General features: G+C 49.9%; 1 protein-coding gene across 6 annotated transcripts in view; it reads right to left on the bottom strand.

The window, feature by feature from the left end:
* usp45 (ubiquitin specific peptidase 45) overlaps window positions 1–18,910 on the bottom strand; it is a 370,776-nt gene that overhangs the window by 217,485 nt on the left and 134,381 nt on the right. For all 6 annotated transcript variants that reach the window (XM_038799526.1, XM_038799531.1, XM_038799527.1 and 3 more), the window contains one exon: window positions 17,897–17,992. In XM_038799526.1, the coding sequence (XP_038655454.1) occupies window positions 17,897–17,992 (96 nt within the window). The remainder of the gene's footprint in view (window positions 1–17,896; window positions 17,993–18,910) is intronic.

Raw genomic sequence — 18,910 nt, 5'->3', positions numbered from 1 at the left:
GCAAGGTAGAAGTGGCTAGCCCTATTGCTTCATGGCGCCAGGGCCCCAAGTTCGATTCCCGGCTTGGGCCACTGTCTGTGTGGACTCTGCACGTTCTTCCTATGCCTGCCCACTTCCTCCGAGTGCTCTGGTTTCCTCCCAAAAGTGCCGAAAGACATGCTATTTGGTAATTTGGACAGTCTGAATTCTCCCTCCGCATACCCGAACAGGTGCCGGAATGTGGCGACTAGGGGATTTTCACAGTAACTTCACTGCAGTGTTAATGTAAGCCTACTTGTGACAATAAAGATTGTTATAAAATCAGGTAGTTCTCCTCCAAAAGACAGAATAACAGGCACTTTTAGTCAAATTTAACCCACAAAATCAGGCTAAAACATCCCCTCACCCTGAACAATAAAAATACAGCAAGGATGCCAGGAAGCAGCCGCTCCAGAGGCCGCAGAGACCCAAAAACTGCGGCAAGGGACAGGAGCGGCGAGTAAGCGGATTAGCTGACCCATGAGGCAAGGGATCCCCAGCCACCCCCGAGAGAGGGAGACCAGCAACCTGAAAATTAAGGGCCCCCACCCACCCCGGTGATGGATGGAGGACGTTCCTCACCAGGGAATTTAAGGAGATGAGAGACGATATTAAGGCTGAAATAAAGGCAGCAACTACGGTGGCAGTGGCGGAGGCGCTGGCCACCATGCAGGATGCTCTCAACAGTATGGGGAAAAATTTGGAGGCCCGGGGAGCTGGAGAAAGCCTCGACGGACCAGAGCGACCAAATTATTGCCCACGTGACTGAAATTAAGAATATGGTGGTGATCCAGGGGAGACTGAAAGAAATGCTGGAGGACCAAGAAAATCGGTCGATGCGGCAGAACATCAGACCGACTAGGTGGGCCAAATGCGAGGTAACCTTTGGGGAGAGACAGCCGCTGAAGATTAAAAGGGCTCACAGGTCGCTCCGGCCAAAACCCAAGGTGCGAAAGCAGCCGCGAGTAGTCATTGCCAAGCTGCACAAATACCAGAACCAGGAAAGGATCCGTCGCTGGGCCAGACATACAAAGGTTTGCAACTGGGAGGGACACAAAATCAAATTCTACCAGGACATTGGGCAGACCTGGCAAAGCGCAGTGCATGTAATAAGGCAAAATTGGCCCTATACAAAAACAAAATTAAATTTGGGTTGCTGTACCCAGCCAGGCTCTGGGCAACATACCAGGGCAAACAACATTATTTACTGCCCCTGCAGAAGCGGACAGTTTCATCCAAAAAAAACCGGTCTAGACAGACAGCAAGAGAGGCAGCAATAAAGAAGGCAGAGAGGCGGCAGAGAAGGACCAATGGACAATTTTGCATGGGCAGCATCGCCTCGATATGAACAAAGGAATCAGTTTGGAGAAAGATGGGGCGAGAGCAGCAGTGCATAGGAGAGGGCGAGGAGGATTTCCGGTGGCGGCAATGCGGAGCTAAGCCGCACGTTCGGCAGCTCCTGCTAATTTAGGACTTTTGGGCTCTTTTAAGAGCCCACAACGGCGTTTTTTCAACTTTACCCCGGGGGGGGGGGGGGGGGGGGGGGGGGGGGGGGGGAACACAGCCAGTGTGCCCAGCAGCCGATGGATGGACTGGACTCTCAGTGGAGCGGTCCAAAGGTCGATTCTTCCACAGAGAAAGGCGAGAGGCAGGAAAAACAAAATGGCGGCAGGCGGGGAAGCAGCGTGGCAGCAGTGGGCTCCTTCAGGGAGCTCAAAGCTGAGATTTTGGAGCCATTTAAGGCCTCGTTGGACAAGCTGGCAGCGACTCAGACAGATCAGGCCGTGGAGGTTCGGAAGCTGCAGCACAAGGTCTCAGAGAATGAGGATGAGCTTCTGGGCCTGGCAGTGAAAGTGGAGACACACGAGAGACTGCATAAGAAATGGCAAGATAGGATGGAGGAGATGGAGAACCGCTCCCGCCGGAAGAATCTGCGGATTCTGGGCCTCGCAGAGGGGCTAGAGGGCTCGGATCTGGCGGCCTACGTGGTCCTCATGTTAAACACGCTGATGGGTGCGGGGTCATTTAACGGGCCCCATGGAGCTGGAGTGCGCCTACCGAGTGTCGCAGCGGAAACCTAAACCGAACGAGCCGCCCAGGGTGGTGCTGGTCTGTTTTCTCCGCATGGTTGACCGGGAGTGCGTGTTGAGGTGGGCGAAGAAGGAGAGGAGTAGCAGGTGTGAGAACACGGACGTTCGGATCTTTCAGGACTGGAGCGCGGAGGTGGCGAAGAGAAGAGCTGGCTTCAACCGAGTGAAGGGTGTGTTCCATAGGAAGGGGGTAAAGTTTGGCCTTCTACAGCCGGCTCGCCTCTGGGTCACGTACAAGGGCCGCCAGCTCTATTTTGACTCTCCGGAGGAGGCCTGGACTTTTGTCCAGGCTGAGAACTTGGACTCAAACTGAGGACTGGGGGGGCCGAAGAGAAATGTACTTTGCTTGAAGGCTTTGCCTTCCTGGGTATCCTTTTGCCGATTTTGGCTGTGTTTACTAATGGTTGTTTCATGTTTGTTTTTGCTATTTTGGCTATTGTCATCTGTGTTCTTTCGGGGTTTTTTTTTTCTGGTTTTGGGGCTGTTGGGTGCTTTTCTTTGTTTTTTCCACTGGTGGGTTGGGGAGTAGGCTGGGGCCCCGATGGGTCATGTGCACGCCTCTTTTCCGCGGGTCGGGCCGAGGGGCGGGCTCGGGTTGGAAGCGCGGGCTTTCTTCCCACGCTGGAGGAATTGGGGGCGGGGCCGGCACTGATAGGGAGGGATTGGTGGCGGTGTTTCACCGGGGGGGAGGGTTATGGCTACGGCGGGAGAGGCCGGGGTCAGCAGAAGTCAGCTGACTCACGGAAGCATAATGTTGGGGGTAACGTAGCTAGGGGAGGCCCTAGCTTGGGGGGTGGGTGGGTGGGGGGGGGGGGGGTACCGGGTTGTTGCTGCAGGGACTGTGAGGGAAGGGATGGCGAGGGGGGGATTGGGTGGGGGGTCTGCCACCGTGGGAAGCGGGCCTGGGGGTTTCCCTGGGCACGTGGTGCATTGAGGAAGGGGTATGGCTGACAGGCACAGAGGGAAGGGGACGGCCCCCCGGGTTCGGTTGGTTACATGGGATGTGAGGGGGCTGAATGGTCCAGTGAAGCGGTCTCGGGTGTTGGCTCACTTGAGGGGGCTGGGAGCGGATGTGGCTATGCTCCAGGAGACGCATCTCAGGGTTACGGATCAGGTGAGGTTACAAAAAAGTTGGGTGGGACAGGTGTTCCACTCGCGGCTTGATGCAAAGAACCGTGGGGTGGCAATCTTGGTGGGCAAGAGCCTATCGTTCGTCGCATCCAAAGTGGTGGCAGACTCTGCAGAGCGATATGTGATGGTGAGTGGGAGACTTCAGGGGGAGCAAGTGGTCTTGGTCAATGTCTACGCCCCCAACTGGGACGATGCGGGCTCCATGCGGTGTATGCTGAGCCTGATCCCGGATCTGGAGACAGGAGGATTGATTATGGGTGGGGGCTTTAACACGGTGCTGGATCCGGCTCTGGATCGTTCGAAGTCCAGGACGGACAGGAGGCCGGCAGCGGCCTCGGTGCTGAGGGGGTTTATGGACCTGATTTTGGGGGGGGGGGGGGACCCTTGGAGGTTTTTGGAACCCGGGGGTAGGGAGTTCTCCTTTTTCTCCCATGTTCATAAGGCATACTCCCAGATTGACTTCTTCGTGCTTAGCAGGGCGTTGATCCCGAGAGTGGTGGAGGCGGAGTATTCGGCGATAGCTATCTCTGACCATGCCCCACATTCGGTAGACTTGGAGCTGGGTGAGGGGAAGGATCAGCGACCGATGTGGAGGTTGGATGTGGGGCTGCTGGCAGAAGAGGAAGTGTGTGAATGGATCCGTAGGGGTTGAGAGAGGTATTTGGAAACTAATGATAACAGGGAAGTACAGGTTGGGATGGTTTGGGAAGCACTAAACGCAGGAGTCAGAGGGGAGTTGATATCCGTCCGGGCGCACAGGGAGAGGGTCAAGAGGGAGAGACTGATGGCAGAGATGGTCAGGGTGGATAGGAGTTATGCAGACAACCCGGAGGAGGGGCTTTTGAGGAAGCGGTGCAGTCTCCAGGCGGAATTTGATGTTTTGACCACCCGTAAGGCGGAGGCGCAGTGGAGGAGGGCACAGGGGGTGGTGTACGAACACGGGGAGAAGTGAGTCGGATAGTGGCTCATCAGCTCCGGAAGCGGGAGGCGGCTAGGGAAATTGGGGAGCCATGGATGTAGATGGGAACCTAGTGCGGGGTGGGAAAGACATCAACGGGGTGTTCAGATCCTTCTACGAGGGGCTGTACCGGGCAGTTCCCCCCGGGGAAGCAGGCGGGATGGATCGCTTTTTGGATAAGCTGGAGTTCCCAAGAGTAGGGAACGATCGGGTGGAGGGTTTGGGGGCCCCAATTGAGCTGGAAGAGCTGGTGGCGGCATTGGGCAGCATGCAGACAGGGAAAGCGCCGGGGCCGGATGGGTTTCCGGTGGAATTTTACAAGAAATTTATAGATCTGCTGGGCCCGCTGCTGGTGAGAACCCTGAATGAGGCTAAGGAGGGGTGGGGCTCTGCCCCCGACGATGTCCAGGGCGATTATTTCTTTGCTCCTGAAGCGGGACAAGGACCCCCTTCAGTGCGGTTCTTATCGGCCGATCTCGCTCCTCAACGTAGATGTCAAGTGGCAAAGGTGCTGTCCAGGAGGGTGGAGGATGTAGCCCCGACGGTGATTCATGAGGATCAAACGGGGTTTGTAAAGGGGAGACAATTGAACGCCAACTTGCGGAGGCTCCCGAATGTCATGATGATGGCACCGGTGGCTGGGGAGTCAGAAATAGTGGCGTCTATGGATGCGGAGAAAGCTTTTGATAGGGTGGAGTGGAGCTACCTGTTGGAGGTGTTGCGGAGGTTTGGATTTGGCGAAGGGTTCATCAGCTGGGTGGGACTACTGTACAGCTCCCCGGTGGCGAGTGTAGTGACGAACGGGAGGCGGTCGGAGGACTTTCGGCTCTCCAGAGGGACAAGGCAGGGGTACCCCCTGTCTCCCCTGCTTTTCGCGTTAGCAATTGAGCCCCTGGCTATGGCACTGAAGGACTCGAAGAGTTGGAGGGGGATTGTGCGGGCGGGGGGAGAAACACCGGCTGTCACTATATGCGGATGGTCTGCTGTTGTATGTTGCGGACCCGGTTGAGGGGCTGCCAGAGGTGCTGAAGATACTCAAGGAGTTTGGGGACTTTTCGGGATACAAGCTCAATGTGGGGAAGAGTGAGTTGTTTGTCCTGCACCCGGGGGGTCGGGAGAGAGAGATAGGGGAACTCCCATTGAAGAGGGCTGAGAAGTGTTTCAGGTATCTTGGGGTCCACGTGGCTAGGACCTGGGGGGCTATGCATAGGCTCAATTTTTCAAGGCTGGTGGGGCAGATGGAGGAGGAGTTCAGGAGGTGGGATGCGCTGCCGCTCTCGCTGGCGGGCAGCGTCCAGTCGGTTAAAATCACGGTGCTCTCGAGGTTTTTGTTCCTTTTCCAGTGCCTCCCCATGCTGATCCCGAAGGCTTTCTTCAGAAGGGTCAACAAGTCGATTTTGGGGTTTGTGTGGGCGGGGAAGGCCCCGAGAGTAAGGAGGGTATTTTTGGAGCGAAGAAGGGAGGTCGGGGGCCTGGCACTGCCCAACCTATGTGGATATTCTTGGGCAGCGAACGTGGCGATGATTCGTAGGTAGGTGACGGAAGGGGAGGTTGACGCATGGAAAAGAGTTGAGGCGGCGTCCTGTGCAGGCACGAGTCTGCAGGCTTTGGTGACGGCTCCACTCCCGCTCCCCCCGGCAAAGTACTCTTCGAATCCGATGGTGGTTGTGTCCCTTAAAATTTGGGGACAGTGGAGGCGGCATAGGGGGGAAGTGAAGGCCTCGGTTTGGGCCCCGATACGAGGCAATCATCGTTTTGCGCCAGGGAGAATGGATGGGGGATTTGGGAGCTTGCACAGGGCGGGCATCAGACAGTTTGGGGACCTCTTCCTGGATGGAAAGTTCGCGACTCTGGAGGAGCTGGTGGGGAAGTGGAACTTCCCCCCTGAGAACACCTTTAGGTACTTGCAGGTCAGGGACTTTGTTAAGAAGCAGGTGGCTAGGGTGCTTTCAGGGATGTGGGTCGGGGAAGGGAAGATCTCGGCTATCTACCAGCTGATGCAGGAGGAAGAGGAGGCCTCAGTAGATGAGCTGAAAGTGAAATAGGAGGAAGAGCTAGGGGAAGCTCTTTGAGGATGGGATGTGGTCAGACGCCCTGGAAAGGGTGAATTCTTCCTCCTCTTGCGCGCGGCTCAGCCTAATCCAGCTGAAGGTGCTGCACAGGGCTCATATGATGGGGGCTAGGATGAGCCGGTTTTTCAGAGGGGAGGACACGTGTGGAAGGTGCTTGGGCGGCCCAGCAAACCACACCCATATGTTTTGGGCATGTCCGGCCCTGGAGGGGTTTTGGAAGGGGGTGGCGGGGATTTTGTCGGAAGTTGTTGGGTCCAGAGTCAGGCCGGGCTGGGGGCTCGCGATCTTTGGAATAGCTTCGGAGCCGGGAGTGCAGGAGGCGAGAGAGGCCGGCATTCTGGCCTTTGCGTCTCTAGTAGCCCGGCGTAGGATTCTGTTGCAGTGGAGAGATGCGCGACCCCCTAGTCCGGAGACCTGGGTCAACGACATGGCCGGGTTCATCAAGTTGTAGAGGATGAAATTTGCCCTGAGGGGGTCGGTACGGGGGTTCTTTCGGCGGTGGCAGCCCTTTCTCGATTTCCTGGCGAAGGGGTAGAGAGAGATCAGTCTCTGCAGCAACCTGGGGGGGGGGGGGGGTTTGGGGATGGTCGGGAGGTTCGATTTTGCAGCGGTGGGTTCATTCTGTTCTTTTTTTTCTGTTCTTTTTTGTATAACCATTTGCTATTTGTTACTATTTATTTTGGGGGGGGTGAGTTCTGCTCTAGCTTCGGTGTGGAAGCACGATATGTATGTTTTAATTTGTGGGAAAAATTTGTTATTGTTATTAGAAAACTTGAATAAAAATTTTTTTTTTTTTTTAAAGGAGAGGGTGAGGAGGAGTCAGAACAAAGTGGGCATAGGAGGGGGTCAGACCGACCCTGGAGGGGGGGGGGCACCACACTCACGGGAAAACTACTGCCAGAAGGTATGAGTGAGAGGGGAGCCGCAGCGCATCTCCCACTGGGGAGGGAGCGTATGGTGGGGGAGAGGGGCGTAACACCAAGTGTGGGGGGAAAGAGAGCAGTGGGTAAACAGAAGGGGGGTACAAAAGAAATTTGTAGGGGGAACAAAACGTTGGGGGGGGGGGGGGGGGCTCTAGACTGGCTTCAGCAGGTCTCTCAGAAACGTGGAGCAAGATGGCACCGCAAGTAGCCACTTTGGAGGGTTGCTGAGCAAAGGGAAACTCGGGACTGCAGGGGCTCACCAACATGGCATACACACAGTTTGCGGCATGTTGGGTGGTCCTGGAAAAAGGGAAACCCCGGAGTGCAGAGGCCTAGCATCATGGTGAGTATGGTGACCACAGCCATTTTGGATGGCCCCCTCACAAAGGGAAACCCTGAAGTGCAGGGGCGCATCCACAAGTTAAGTATGGTTGATCCCACAGGAGGGAAGGGACAACCCACACCCTCCAATCAGAATAGTCACCTGTGGACTTAATGGCCCAGTGAAAAGATCATGAGTCTTCGCCCACTTGAAAAGTATGAAAGCTGACATAATCTTCTTCCAAGAGACGCACCTGAGGGAGAAGGATCGATTTCAGATAAGAAAGGGATGGGTGGGACATATGTGCCATTCAATTATAGAACAAGTCTAAGGGGTATCCATACTGATAAGTATGAGGACAATGTTCACTGCGACAAAGATGGTTACAGGCCAAGGGGGATGGTACGTCATAGGTCAGTGGTATCCGAGACGGGGCACCAGTGGTCCTAGTCAATGTTTATGTGCCCAAATGGGATGACATGGAATTTGTAGAGACGACCATGGCAGAAATGCCCGACATAGACACGCACCAACATGAGTGGGTGTTCTTTAACTGTGTACAGGACCCACTGACGGACAAGTCAAACCCCAGGACGGGGGAAAAAGGCAGGCATGTCTTATGAACTGGGAACATTTGTGGAACAGATGGGGGCTGTGGACTCAGGTTAGAAGGAACTTTCTTTTATCTCGCAAGTACACAAGGTCTATATCTGTATCGACTTCTTTGTAGTGGGGAAATTGGTGCTTCCAGTGATAGTAAGAGCGGATTACTCCGCGATTGTAATCTCCGGCCACGTTCCACACTACATGGATGTGAGGTTGGATATGGGCCATGCCCAATGCCCCACATGGAGGTTGGGCACGACCCTCTTGGCCAATAAGGTCTTCTGCCAGAAAACATCACAGGCCATAGATGAGTATATCTACTAACAACCAGAACAGAGAAGTCTCACCCTCTGGGAGGCACGGAAAGCTGTGATTTGAGGAGAAATTATCACCTATAAGGCACACACAGACAGGGAAGAAAGGGCGGCTAGGCAGCAACTGATCGACTCTAGTCTTGAGGTCGACAGAAGATACTCCGAGGCCCTGATCATAGTTCTGTCGGAGAGGAAAAAGCTGCAGATTGGCCTTTAGCATGCTATCCACTAGGAAGGCAGTGCACCAACTCCGCCAGACACGGGGGAACCTTCTACGAACACGGAGACAAGGCTGGCCATCTGCTGGCTCACCAGCTGAGAAAGCAGGCAGCTACGAGGGAAATAGTGCAGGTGAAGGATAGCGGAAGCAGACTGGTAGCCAAACCATAAAAAGGTCAACAAAGCGTTTGAGGCCTTCTATGGGGGAGTGTACACCTCAAAACCCCCCGGCAGGGACTCGGGGATGAAACAGTTCCTCGATGGACTGGACATGCCTGTCATTGGGGATAATAGGCAGAGGGGGATGGAAGTACCGCTAGGACTGGGAGAGGTCATGCAGAGCATCAGCTCCATGCCTACGGGTTTGCGGCAGATTTCTACAGACAATTCGCGATGCCACTGGCCCAGCACTTGCGGGAAATGTTCGCAGACGCACCAGCGAGGGGTACCCTGCCTCCAACACTGAAACAAGCCACCATATTGCTGTTACTGAAAAAAGACAAAGACCCAAAGGAATGTGAATCATACAGACCCATTTAGTTGCTCAATGTGGATGTTTGCAAAATATTTGCAAAAGTCGTGGCCAGGCGGCTGGAGAACTGTATACCAGAGGTGGTCGCAGAGGACCAGGCGGGTTTTGTTGAGGGTGGACAGCTATCAACGAACATCAGACGACTGCTGAACGTTATAATGACCCCATCTGGGGAGAGAACACCAGGGGTGATCGTCTTCCTGGACGCAGAGAAGGCCTTCAATAGTCGAGTGGAAGTACCTCATCGAGGTACTAAAGCGATTTGGACTGGTGACAGGGTTCACCTCATAGTTGAAACTCCTGTACAACGTCTCCAAGACAAGAGTATGGACCAACACCACTAGCTCTGAATACTTCCTTCTGTCCAGAGGCACAGGGCAGGGATGGCCGCTGTCTCCGCTCTGACTTGCCCTGGCAATTGAGCCAATTACGATCGCCCTCAAAATGGCGAGAAGTTGGAAGTCCGAAGAGGAGACAGAGCACAGAATCTCATTCTATGCGGATTACCTGCTTCTCTACATCTCGGACCAGAAAAGCAGCATGGAAGGGATCATGAGTCTTCTCGGGCTACAAACGCAACCTGAGCAAGAGTGAAGTCTTCCCTTTGAACCCAAGAGGGGGGGAAAGGGTTGAGCTGGGGGGGACTATCATTCAAACTAGCCCAAGGCAAATACTGCTACCTGGAGATCCAGATTGCTCATTACTGGACATGGTTCCACAAGTGGAACCTGACCAATCTGGCGGAGGAAGTAAAAAAGGACCAAAAGAGATTGGATACCCTCCCGTTCTCCCTGGCGGGGAGGGTACAGACCATAAGACAGAGGAGCAGAATTAAGCCACTTGGCCCATCGAGTCTGCTTCACTATTCAATCATGGCTGATACTTTTCTCATCCCCATTCTCCTATTTTCTCCCCATAACCCTGATCCTCTTATTAAGCAAGAACCTATCTATCTCTGTCTTAAAGACACTCAATGATTTGGCCTCCACAGCCTTCTGCAGCAAAGAGTTCCACACATTCACCATCCTCTGACTGAAGAAATTCCTCCTCATCTCTTTTTTTAAAGGAGCGTCCCTTTAGTCTGAGATTGTGTCCTCTGGTTCTTATTTTCCTACAAGTGGAAACATCCTCGTCACGTCCACTCCAGGCCTCGCAGTATCTTGTAAGTTTTAATAAGATCCCCCTCATCCTTCTAAACTCCAGCGAGTACAGACCCAGAGTCTCAACTGTTCCTCATACGACAAGCTCTTCATTCCAGGGAGCATTCTTGTGAACTTCTTCCGACCTTTTCCAGAGCCAGCACATCCTTCCTTAGATACGGGGCCCAAAACTGCTCAGAACACTCCAAATGGGGTCTGACCAGAGCCTTATACAGACTCAGAAGAACAGCCCTGCTCTTGTACTCTAGCCCTTTCAACATGAATGCTAACATTGCATTTATCTTCCTGCCGATTGAACCTGCACGTTAACCTTAAAAGAATCTTGAACAAGGACTCCCAAGCCCCTTCGTACTTCTTTTTTAAAAAAATATTTCTTTATTTACTCGTTTTTCGCATTTTCTCCCAAATTTACACCCACCAACAATAAACAATAATCAGTAATAAACAATAATCAGTAACAAATATGTCAATCCCCATATCGGTAACAACAATCCCACCCTCCCACTAAACCGAAAACATTCGGCCACATGTTCACATAAACAACTGACAAAAAGGAATCAGGAATCACCCATGGCCACCATTAATACCCATCCCCCCCCCCCCTCCCCCCCCCCCCCCCAACCCTCCCACCCACGCCCCCCCCCCCCCCCCCCCCCCCCCAACTAATGTTCGACGTTATCCAGTTCTTGAAAGTGCATAATGAATAATGCCCATGAATTGTAGAACCCCTCCGTCCTTCCCCTCGGTTAAAACTTAACCTTCTCAAGAGTCAAAAATTCCAACAGATCCCCTGCCACGCCAGGGCACAGGGTGGAGGGGCTGCCCTCCAACCCATCAGGATCCGCCTTCGGGCGATCAATGAGGCGAAGGCTACAACATCTGCCTGCGCACCCGTTTCTAACCCTGGCTAGTCCGACACCCCGAATATGGCCTCCCGGGGGTCCGGGTGAAGTCCCTTTGTACTTCTGATTTCATAACTATTGCCCCATTTACAAAATGCCTATGCCTCCATTTCTCCTTCCAAAGTGCCAAAGTTCCAAACTCCTTCCTCACACTTTACCACATATTCCACCTGCCACTTCTTTGCCCACTCTCCTCGCCAGTCCAAGTCCTTTTGCAATCCCCGTTTCCTCAATATTACCTGTCCCTCTACAGATCTTTGTATCATTTGCATCTGCAACCTTAGCAACAGTGACTTCAGTTCCTTCTTCCAGATCATTAATGAATATCGCGAAAAGTTGTGGTCCCAGCACAGATCCCGGAGGCACACCACTAGTCACCGGCTGCCATTCTGAAAAATACCCCTTTACCCCCACTCTCTGCTTTCCGCTAGCCAGCCAATCCTCTATCCATGCCCGGATCTTATTTAGCAGTCTCCTATGTGGCACCTTTCCAATAGCATTCTGGAAATAAAAATAAATCATATCCACTGGCTCTCCTTTGTCTAACTTCCTTGTTACCTCCTCAAAGAACTCCAACAGATTTGTCAGACATGACTTTCTCTTGATGAAGCCGCGCTGACTCAGTCCTGCTTTGTCATGCACTTCCAAGTACTCCGCAATCTCATCTTTAATAATGGACTCTAAAATCTTACAATGACCGAAATCAGGCTAACCGGCCTATAATTTCTCATCTTCTGCCTCCCTCTCTAAACAGCGGTGTTACATTAGCCACCGGGAGCCTCCCTGCCTCATGTGATTCCTAAAAGATCAGCACCAGTGCCTCCACAATCTCCTCAGCTATCTCTTTTAGAACCCTGGGGTGTAGTCCATCTGGTCCAGGTGATTTGTCCACCTTCAGACCAAGGCCAAGACGATCAAGGTGAACGTACTGCCCAGATTCCTCTTCAGATCCATACCGATCTACATACCCACGGTCTTTTTTAACATGATAGATAAAACAATTATGGCATTTGTGTGGGATTGTGGGGGGAGAGAACAGGGGGGAGAGAGCAAGAACCCAAGGATCCCCAAAAACACCGACAGAGAAGAAGACACATGGGGGGGCAGCCTAGGCCCTCTCACACCTATAATACTACCACTGGGCAGCCACAGTGGAAAGAGTGAGGGAATGGGTGAAAGAACCAGATATCGAATGGGTGAGAATGTAGGAGAGCTCCTGTACAGGGACGACCCTGCGGCCCTCGCCATGGCAGAGCTCCCATCCCTGCCAGCAAAACACTCAACAGGCCCAGTGTTGGAAGTTAAGCTACAAACTTGGAACTAGACAGGCAGAACTTCGGCTTGACCAAGATGTCCAGCACAGCCTCCATCTGTGGCAACCACAGGTTTGTACCAGCCATTCTAGACGCCACCTTTAGGAGGTGGGGGGAGGCGGAGAGCATACCCATGGATGCCGAGACACACAATGCTAGAGGAGCTACTGGACTTGGGTAACCTGGGAAGGGAGAACTGTGGGGACCTGTACGGACAACTGTTAGGGCACTCTCTCCACTGGACAAAACAGGGGAAAAATGTGAGGAAGAACTAGGGATGGAAATAGGGTGGGGATTCTGGAGCGAAGCACTCAACAGGGTCAAATCCACCTCCTCATGTGCAAGGCTAAGTCTCATGCAACTGAAAGTGATCCACAGAGCGCACCTGACAATAATGCAAATGAGCAGGTTCTTCCCAGAGGTGGGAGAGAAATGTGGTCGGCACCAGGGAGATCCAGCCAACCACATCCACATGTTCTGGGCATGCCCCAGACTTGTTGGGTTCTGGACGGCCTTCTTCGAGGCAATGTCCAAAGTTGTGAGGGTGGAGCCGTGTCCGCGAGTGGCAGTCTTTGGGGTATTGGACAGGCCAGAACTATTCACAGGGAAGGGGCCGATGCCCATGCCTTTGCTTCCCTCATCGCCCGCCGAAGAATCCTGCCCAGCTGGCGATAAGCAGCACCACCCACAGCTGCAGACTGGCTGGCAGCCCTGTTGGAATTTCGAGGAGTGGGAGGCTGGAGAACAGCCTAAACGGATATTACCAATGGAAATTTCTTGTATCTGGTACCCAATGCCTAATGCAAACTTTTGTTTACAGTAGTGGATAAAATGAAAAACTGCAATAAAAACATAAAACAAAATAATTTCTTGTTTCACAGAATAATACGTTGCAGAAGAGGCCCTTCAGCCAATCAAGTCTGTACCGACACATGAAAGACACCTGACCTGCCTACCTAACCCCATTTTCCAGCACTTGGCCTCTAGCCTTGAACGTTATGACGTGCCAAGTACTTATCCAGGTAATTTTTAAAGAATGTGAGGCAACCCACCTCTACCACCCTCTTGGGCAGTGCATTTCAGACCGTCACCACCCTCTGGGTAAAAATGTTATTTCTCAAATCCCCCCCTAAACCTCCTGCCCCTCACCTTGAACTTGTGTCCCCTTGTGACTGACCCTTTAATTAAAAGGAACAGCTGCTCCCTATTCACCTTGTCCATGCCCCTCATATAGAACATATGAACATAGAACAGTACAGCACAGAACAGGCCCTTCGGCCCTCGATGTTGTGCCGAGCAATGATCATCCTACTTAAACCCACGTAACCCGTATACCCGTAACCCAACAATCCCCCCATTAACCTTACACTACGGGCAATTTAGCATGGCCAATCCACCTAACCCGCACATCTTTGGACTGTGGGAGGAAACCGGAGCACCCGGAGGAAACCCACGCACACACGGGGAGGACGTGCAGACTCCACACAGACAGTGACCCAGCCGGGAATCGAACCTGGGACCCTGGAGCTGTGAACATCTTGTACATCTCAATCAGGTCGCCCCTCAGTCTTCTCTGCTCCAGCAAAAATAATCCAAACCTATCCAACCTCTCCTTACAACTAAAATTTTCCATCCCAGGCAACATTGTCTGAACCCCCTCTAGTGCAATCATATCCTTCCTATAATGTGGCAATTAGAACTGCACATAGTACTCCAGCTGCTTTTGTAACCTATGCCTCAATTGATAACAGCAAGAGTCCCATATGCCTCTTTCCCCATCTTATTAACCTTCCCTTCCACCTTCAGAGATCTATGGACAAACACGGCAAGATCCCTTTGTTCCTCAGAATGTCCCGGTGTCAGGCCATTTATTGAATACTTCCTTGCCAAATTATTCCTTTCAAAATATATCACCTCACACTTTTCAGGGTTAAATTCCGGCTGCCACTTCTGCCCATTTGACCATCCCGTCTCTATCCTCTTGTAATACAAGATACTCAATCTCACTGTTATCCACCCAGCCAATCTTTGTCTCATTCGCAAACTTACTGATCCTACCCTCCACATAGTCATCCATATCGTTTATGTAAATAACAAACAATAGGGGACCCAGCACAGATCTCTATGGTACACCACTCGACACTGGTTTCTAGTCATTAAAGCAGATGTCTGTCATCACCCTCTGTCGCTAAGCCAACTATGAATCCACTTTATCAAGTTACCCTGTATCCCATGTGCATTTGCCTTCTTTATGAGCTTCCCATGTGAGACCTTGCCAAAGGCTTTGCTGAAATCCGTGCAAAGTACATCAACTGCACTACCCTCATCTACACACCTTGTCACATGCACAAAATATTCAATCAAATTTGTTAGGCATGACCTCCCTTCGACAAAGTCATGTTGACTATTCATGATCAAACCTTGCCTCTCCATGTGGAGATAGATCTCTCTTTCAGAATGTTCTCCAATTGTTTCTCTACACGGATATAAGATTCACTGGTCTGTAGTTCCCTGGCTTATCTTTACAACCTTTCTTAAATAATGGGACCACATTAGCTTTTCTCCAGTTTTCTCGCACCTCCCCCTTGGCCAGAGAGGAAATAAAAATTTGGGTCAGAGCCCTGAAATCTCCTCCCTCGCCTCGCACAGCATCCTGGGACACAATTCACCTAGACCTGGAGACTTGTCTACTTTTCAGCCGGTCTGCTAGGTTTGCAAGGGTTCAGTTTTGACACTCTCCTGCACCAGGGGCTGGTTTAGCTCACTGGGCTAAATCGCTGGCTTTTAAAGCAGACCAAGCAGGCCAGCAGCACGGTTCGATTCCCGTACCAGCCTCCCCGGACAGGCACCGGAATGTGGCGACTAGGGGCGTTTCACAGTAACTTCATTGAAGCCTACTCGTGACAATAAGCGATTTTCATTTCAAGAGTATTACTAATAAACTTGACTAACCAATGTTCCTTTGCACCACACCTACCATCATAAAAGGGCAAAATGCAATCAGAATTATGAGGTTTTATCCATCTTGGTTAATACCCTAGACTGCTTACACATATCAGCTCAGACTTTTATGCCAGCAGCATAAAGGAGGGCAGGTATCAAAATTTGGAAAGGTTTTAGAATCAGACCTTTGATAAACTTGGAGTGCAGGATATCTTCCTGAGCTGCAATATTTAATCTCTGAACCATCCTAACATAAACATGTCAAAAATATTTGATCGGCTAGTAGAGCAGATGCAGCTCAGCAGATAATTCTCTACCTTGCATTCAAAGGTCAGAGACGCGCAATTTCAGGATGGCTCCCGTAGATGGGAAATTTGCTGACTGAATTCCAGTGGTGGGAATAATAAGGAAACAAAGAATTTAACAGCCGAGGATTGATGGCATCTTCTCAATGAACAACCTCCTGCTATAAAAGTGGAGATTCCAAGGAGGATTGTCCTGACAAACCAACCAAAACACAGCAACAAGCCAAACATCATCACAACACCTGCCCACACCCAGCAGTTGTAGGAAGTGCATCAAGAATGGATTCAGATCTGTAATAAACTCAAAAAGATTTGTTTCCACTCACATCCTGAGGTCATGAAAGGTGATTGAAAGTAGTACAAACTATTGTCAAAAAATACTTGAAATCCTCAGCAGGTCAGGCAGCATTTGTCAAGACAGGAACAAGTTAACACTTCAGGTTGATGACCAATAGCCGATCTTTCCGTGCAAGCACAGCAGAAAGAACATCTGCTTTTTTACCTTTTTTCTCCTCACCATTCACGGTCCAAAACATACCTTGAGGTGAAGCAATGAATTACATACATGTCTTTCAACTGAGTGGGTGACTGCTTTGTGGGACAGATCCACTCAGTGCGCAAGCGTGATGGGTAGCTTCCAGTCATTTTTATTCTCCACTTTGATCTCACATTGACCCTTTGGACCTTGATCTCCTTCAGTGTTCCAATTAAACTCAATGTATGCAATTAGGCATTTCACAGCCTTCAAGACTAAACAATGAGTTCAACAATTTGACATCATAATCTCTGCTCTTAATCTAAATGGTTTTAGTTTTTGTCTTGTTTTTCCCTCATTTTGGTTTCAGGGCGTCAGCTGTTCATTATTCTGCCAACGGCATATATTTGTCATTTAATATTTCCTGTCTTAATCCAATCGCGGATCTTCTCTTTGTTCTTTCCTCTCCTCATTTTCACTTCCTTAAATCCTATTACATTTCTGACTTCTCCCAGTTCTGATGAAAAAATATTGACCCGAAACATTAACTCTGTTTCTCTCTCTATAGATGCTACCTGACCTATTAAGTCTTTCCAGCATTTTCTGTTATAGTTAGGATTTCCAGCATTCATAGTATTTTACTTTTGCAAACAATTTTAAGTTGACATCGAGAGCCCGAGTTGTGCCACTTGACAAAGTCATGCATGTTCAAGCAGCCTCCTGATTTGTAGCTCCAGAAACATGGATTGTTGGCATTGACTTAGATCTTTGGCTGTAAGTAGCATCTGACAAAATGAGCCAAAGTCATGCATAATAAGGTTTAATACCAAGGTTCCAGTGGAGTATGATTGTGATGGGATAGGTAGTTTTTCACAGGCTCTTTTTCTGCATTTTCTCCTGAAGAGCACAGAATATATCCTAGTCAGTTTGTATCAGGGCAGTTATTTTTCAGGCCATTCACCATTAGGTAAAGTTTGCTGCATTGATTGAAATGATTAATGGTCATTGATTGATTTGAGATCCACATCTTGAAAGGTATGAGTTAGCACTAAAATGATGCAAAGCATGAAAACTACAAGAAAGTGGAGAACAATCAAGAAAGCTAAAGATTTTGATCAATCAATACTGAAAATAATTCAACATCCCAAAGTAACAATAACAAAACAATTAAGAGTTTATTTTCTAAATTTCAACAATGATTACATTAATAAAAGTTGAATACAATTAAGCTTTGATTACTCTCAGTTGCTTTGGAAATTCTATTTTAAAAATACCAATACTTAAAATGAGTTATTGGTTTAAAATTGCTTCCTACTTTATGGAATAACAAATTAATATAAAAAGAGATTAAGACAAAGGAAGGATGCTCCTCGTAGATGCTGCAGTTCTTCGCTGTGGAGAAACAAGCTGGTTTATATGTATGGTTTTGATACAGCATTAGAAGCAAAGATAATTTGGTCCCAGTTGATTATGCACACCAAGTCAATAAATGGTCACTAGGTGTTTTGCACCATGTCCTTTCCCCAGAACAGTGAATCTAGCTTACTTCAACTTCACTAATCTATGTACGATATTGAAAAGTAGGAAGTGGCACAGCAAGTTTATTCACTTACCAAATTTGTCTCAGTGGGTGGACAGATCTTCAGTTTTGTGCCCTTTTCCTTCATCTCATGCATAAGGTCACCAAGCAAATGGGTTTGAGCCACATTCTGAAAATATATGATGGCAACATTATATAAACAAAATTTGTATGACCAAATATAACATTGGGGTGAACAATTGTATCCTGGAACCAAAAGATTTTAAATCTTTGCTGGGTTTAATTTTACACTTTGCAGTTAGCTTGCATAGCTTCAAGTTCCAGGAAATGTTCCTGCTAATAAATTTCCATTAGTTATATTATTTATAAATTAGATCAGAGTGAAATATACTATCTCCTGATATATTGATTCAAAATGTCCTCTGGAAACAAACTTTGGCTTCCTCCAACACACAGTTTGTATATTTTCTGTCTCTCATTCCTTATGTTAAATTCTGCACCCAAATAAAAAAAACATAAAAGGGTAAATAATCTTTATTGTAACAAGTAGGCTTACATTAACACTGCAATAAAATTACTGAGAAAAGCCCCTAGTTGCCACATTCCGGCACCTGTTCGGGTACGCAGAGGGAGAATTCAGAATTCTCAGCTGGTACAGGAATGGTATGCGCACTGCTGGCCTTGTTCTGCATCACAGCTGTCTAGCGCACCGAGAGCCTGAGAAATAGGAGAAGATGATAGAATCCACCCGGCCTGATCCACCATTCAATACAAGCATAGCTGAACCTCGGCCTTAACTCGGCAGCAGGGTAGCATGGTGGTTAGCATAAATGCTTCACAGCTCCAGGGTCCCAGGTTCGATTCCCGGCTGGGTCACTGTCTGTGTGGAGTCTGCACGTCCTCCCCCTGTGTGCGTGGGTTTCCTCCGGGTGCTCCGGTTTCCTCCCATAGTCCAAAGATGTGCGGGTTAGGTGGATTGGCCATGCTAAATTGCCCGTAGTGTCCTAATAAAAGTAAGGTTAAGGGGGGGGTTGTTGGGTTACGCGTATAGGGTTACTCAACGTGGGTTGAGTAGGGTGATCATGGC

This window comes from Scyliorhinus canicula, chromosome 6, assembly GCF_902713615.1.
Source record: "Scyliorhinus canicula chromosome 6, sScyCan1.1, whole genome shotgun sequence".
NCBI lineage: Eukaryota > Metazoa > Chordata > Chondrichthyes > Carcharhiniformes > Scyliorhinidae > Scyliorhinus > Scyliorhinus canicula.
This window is presented reverse-complemented; position numbering and strand designations above follow the sequence as displayed.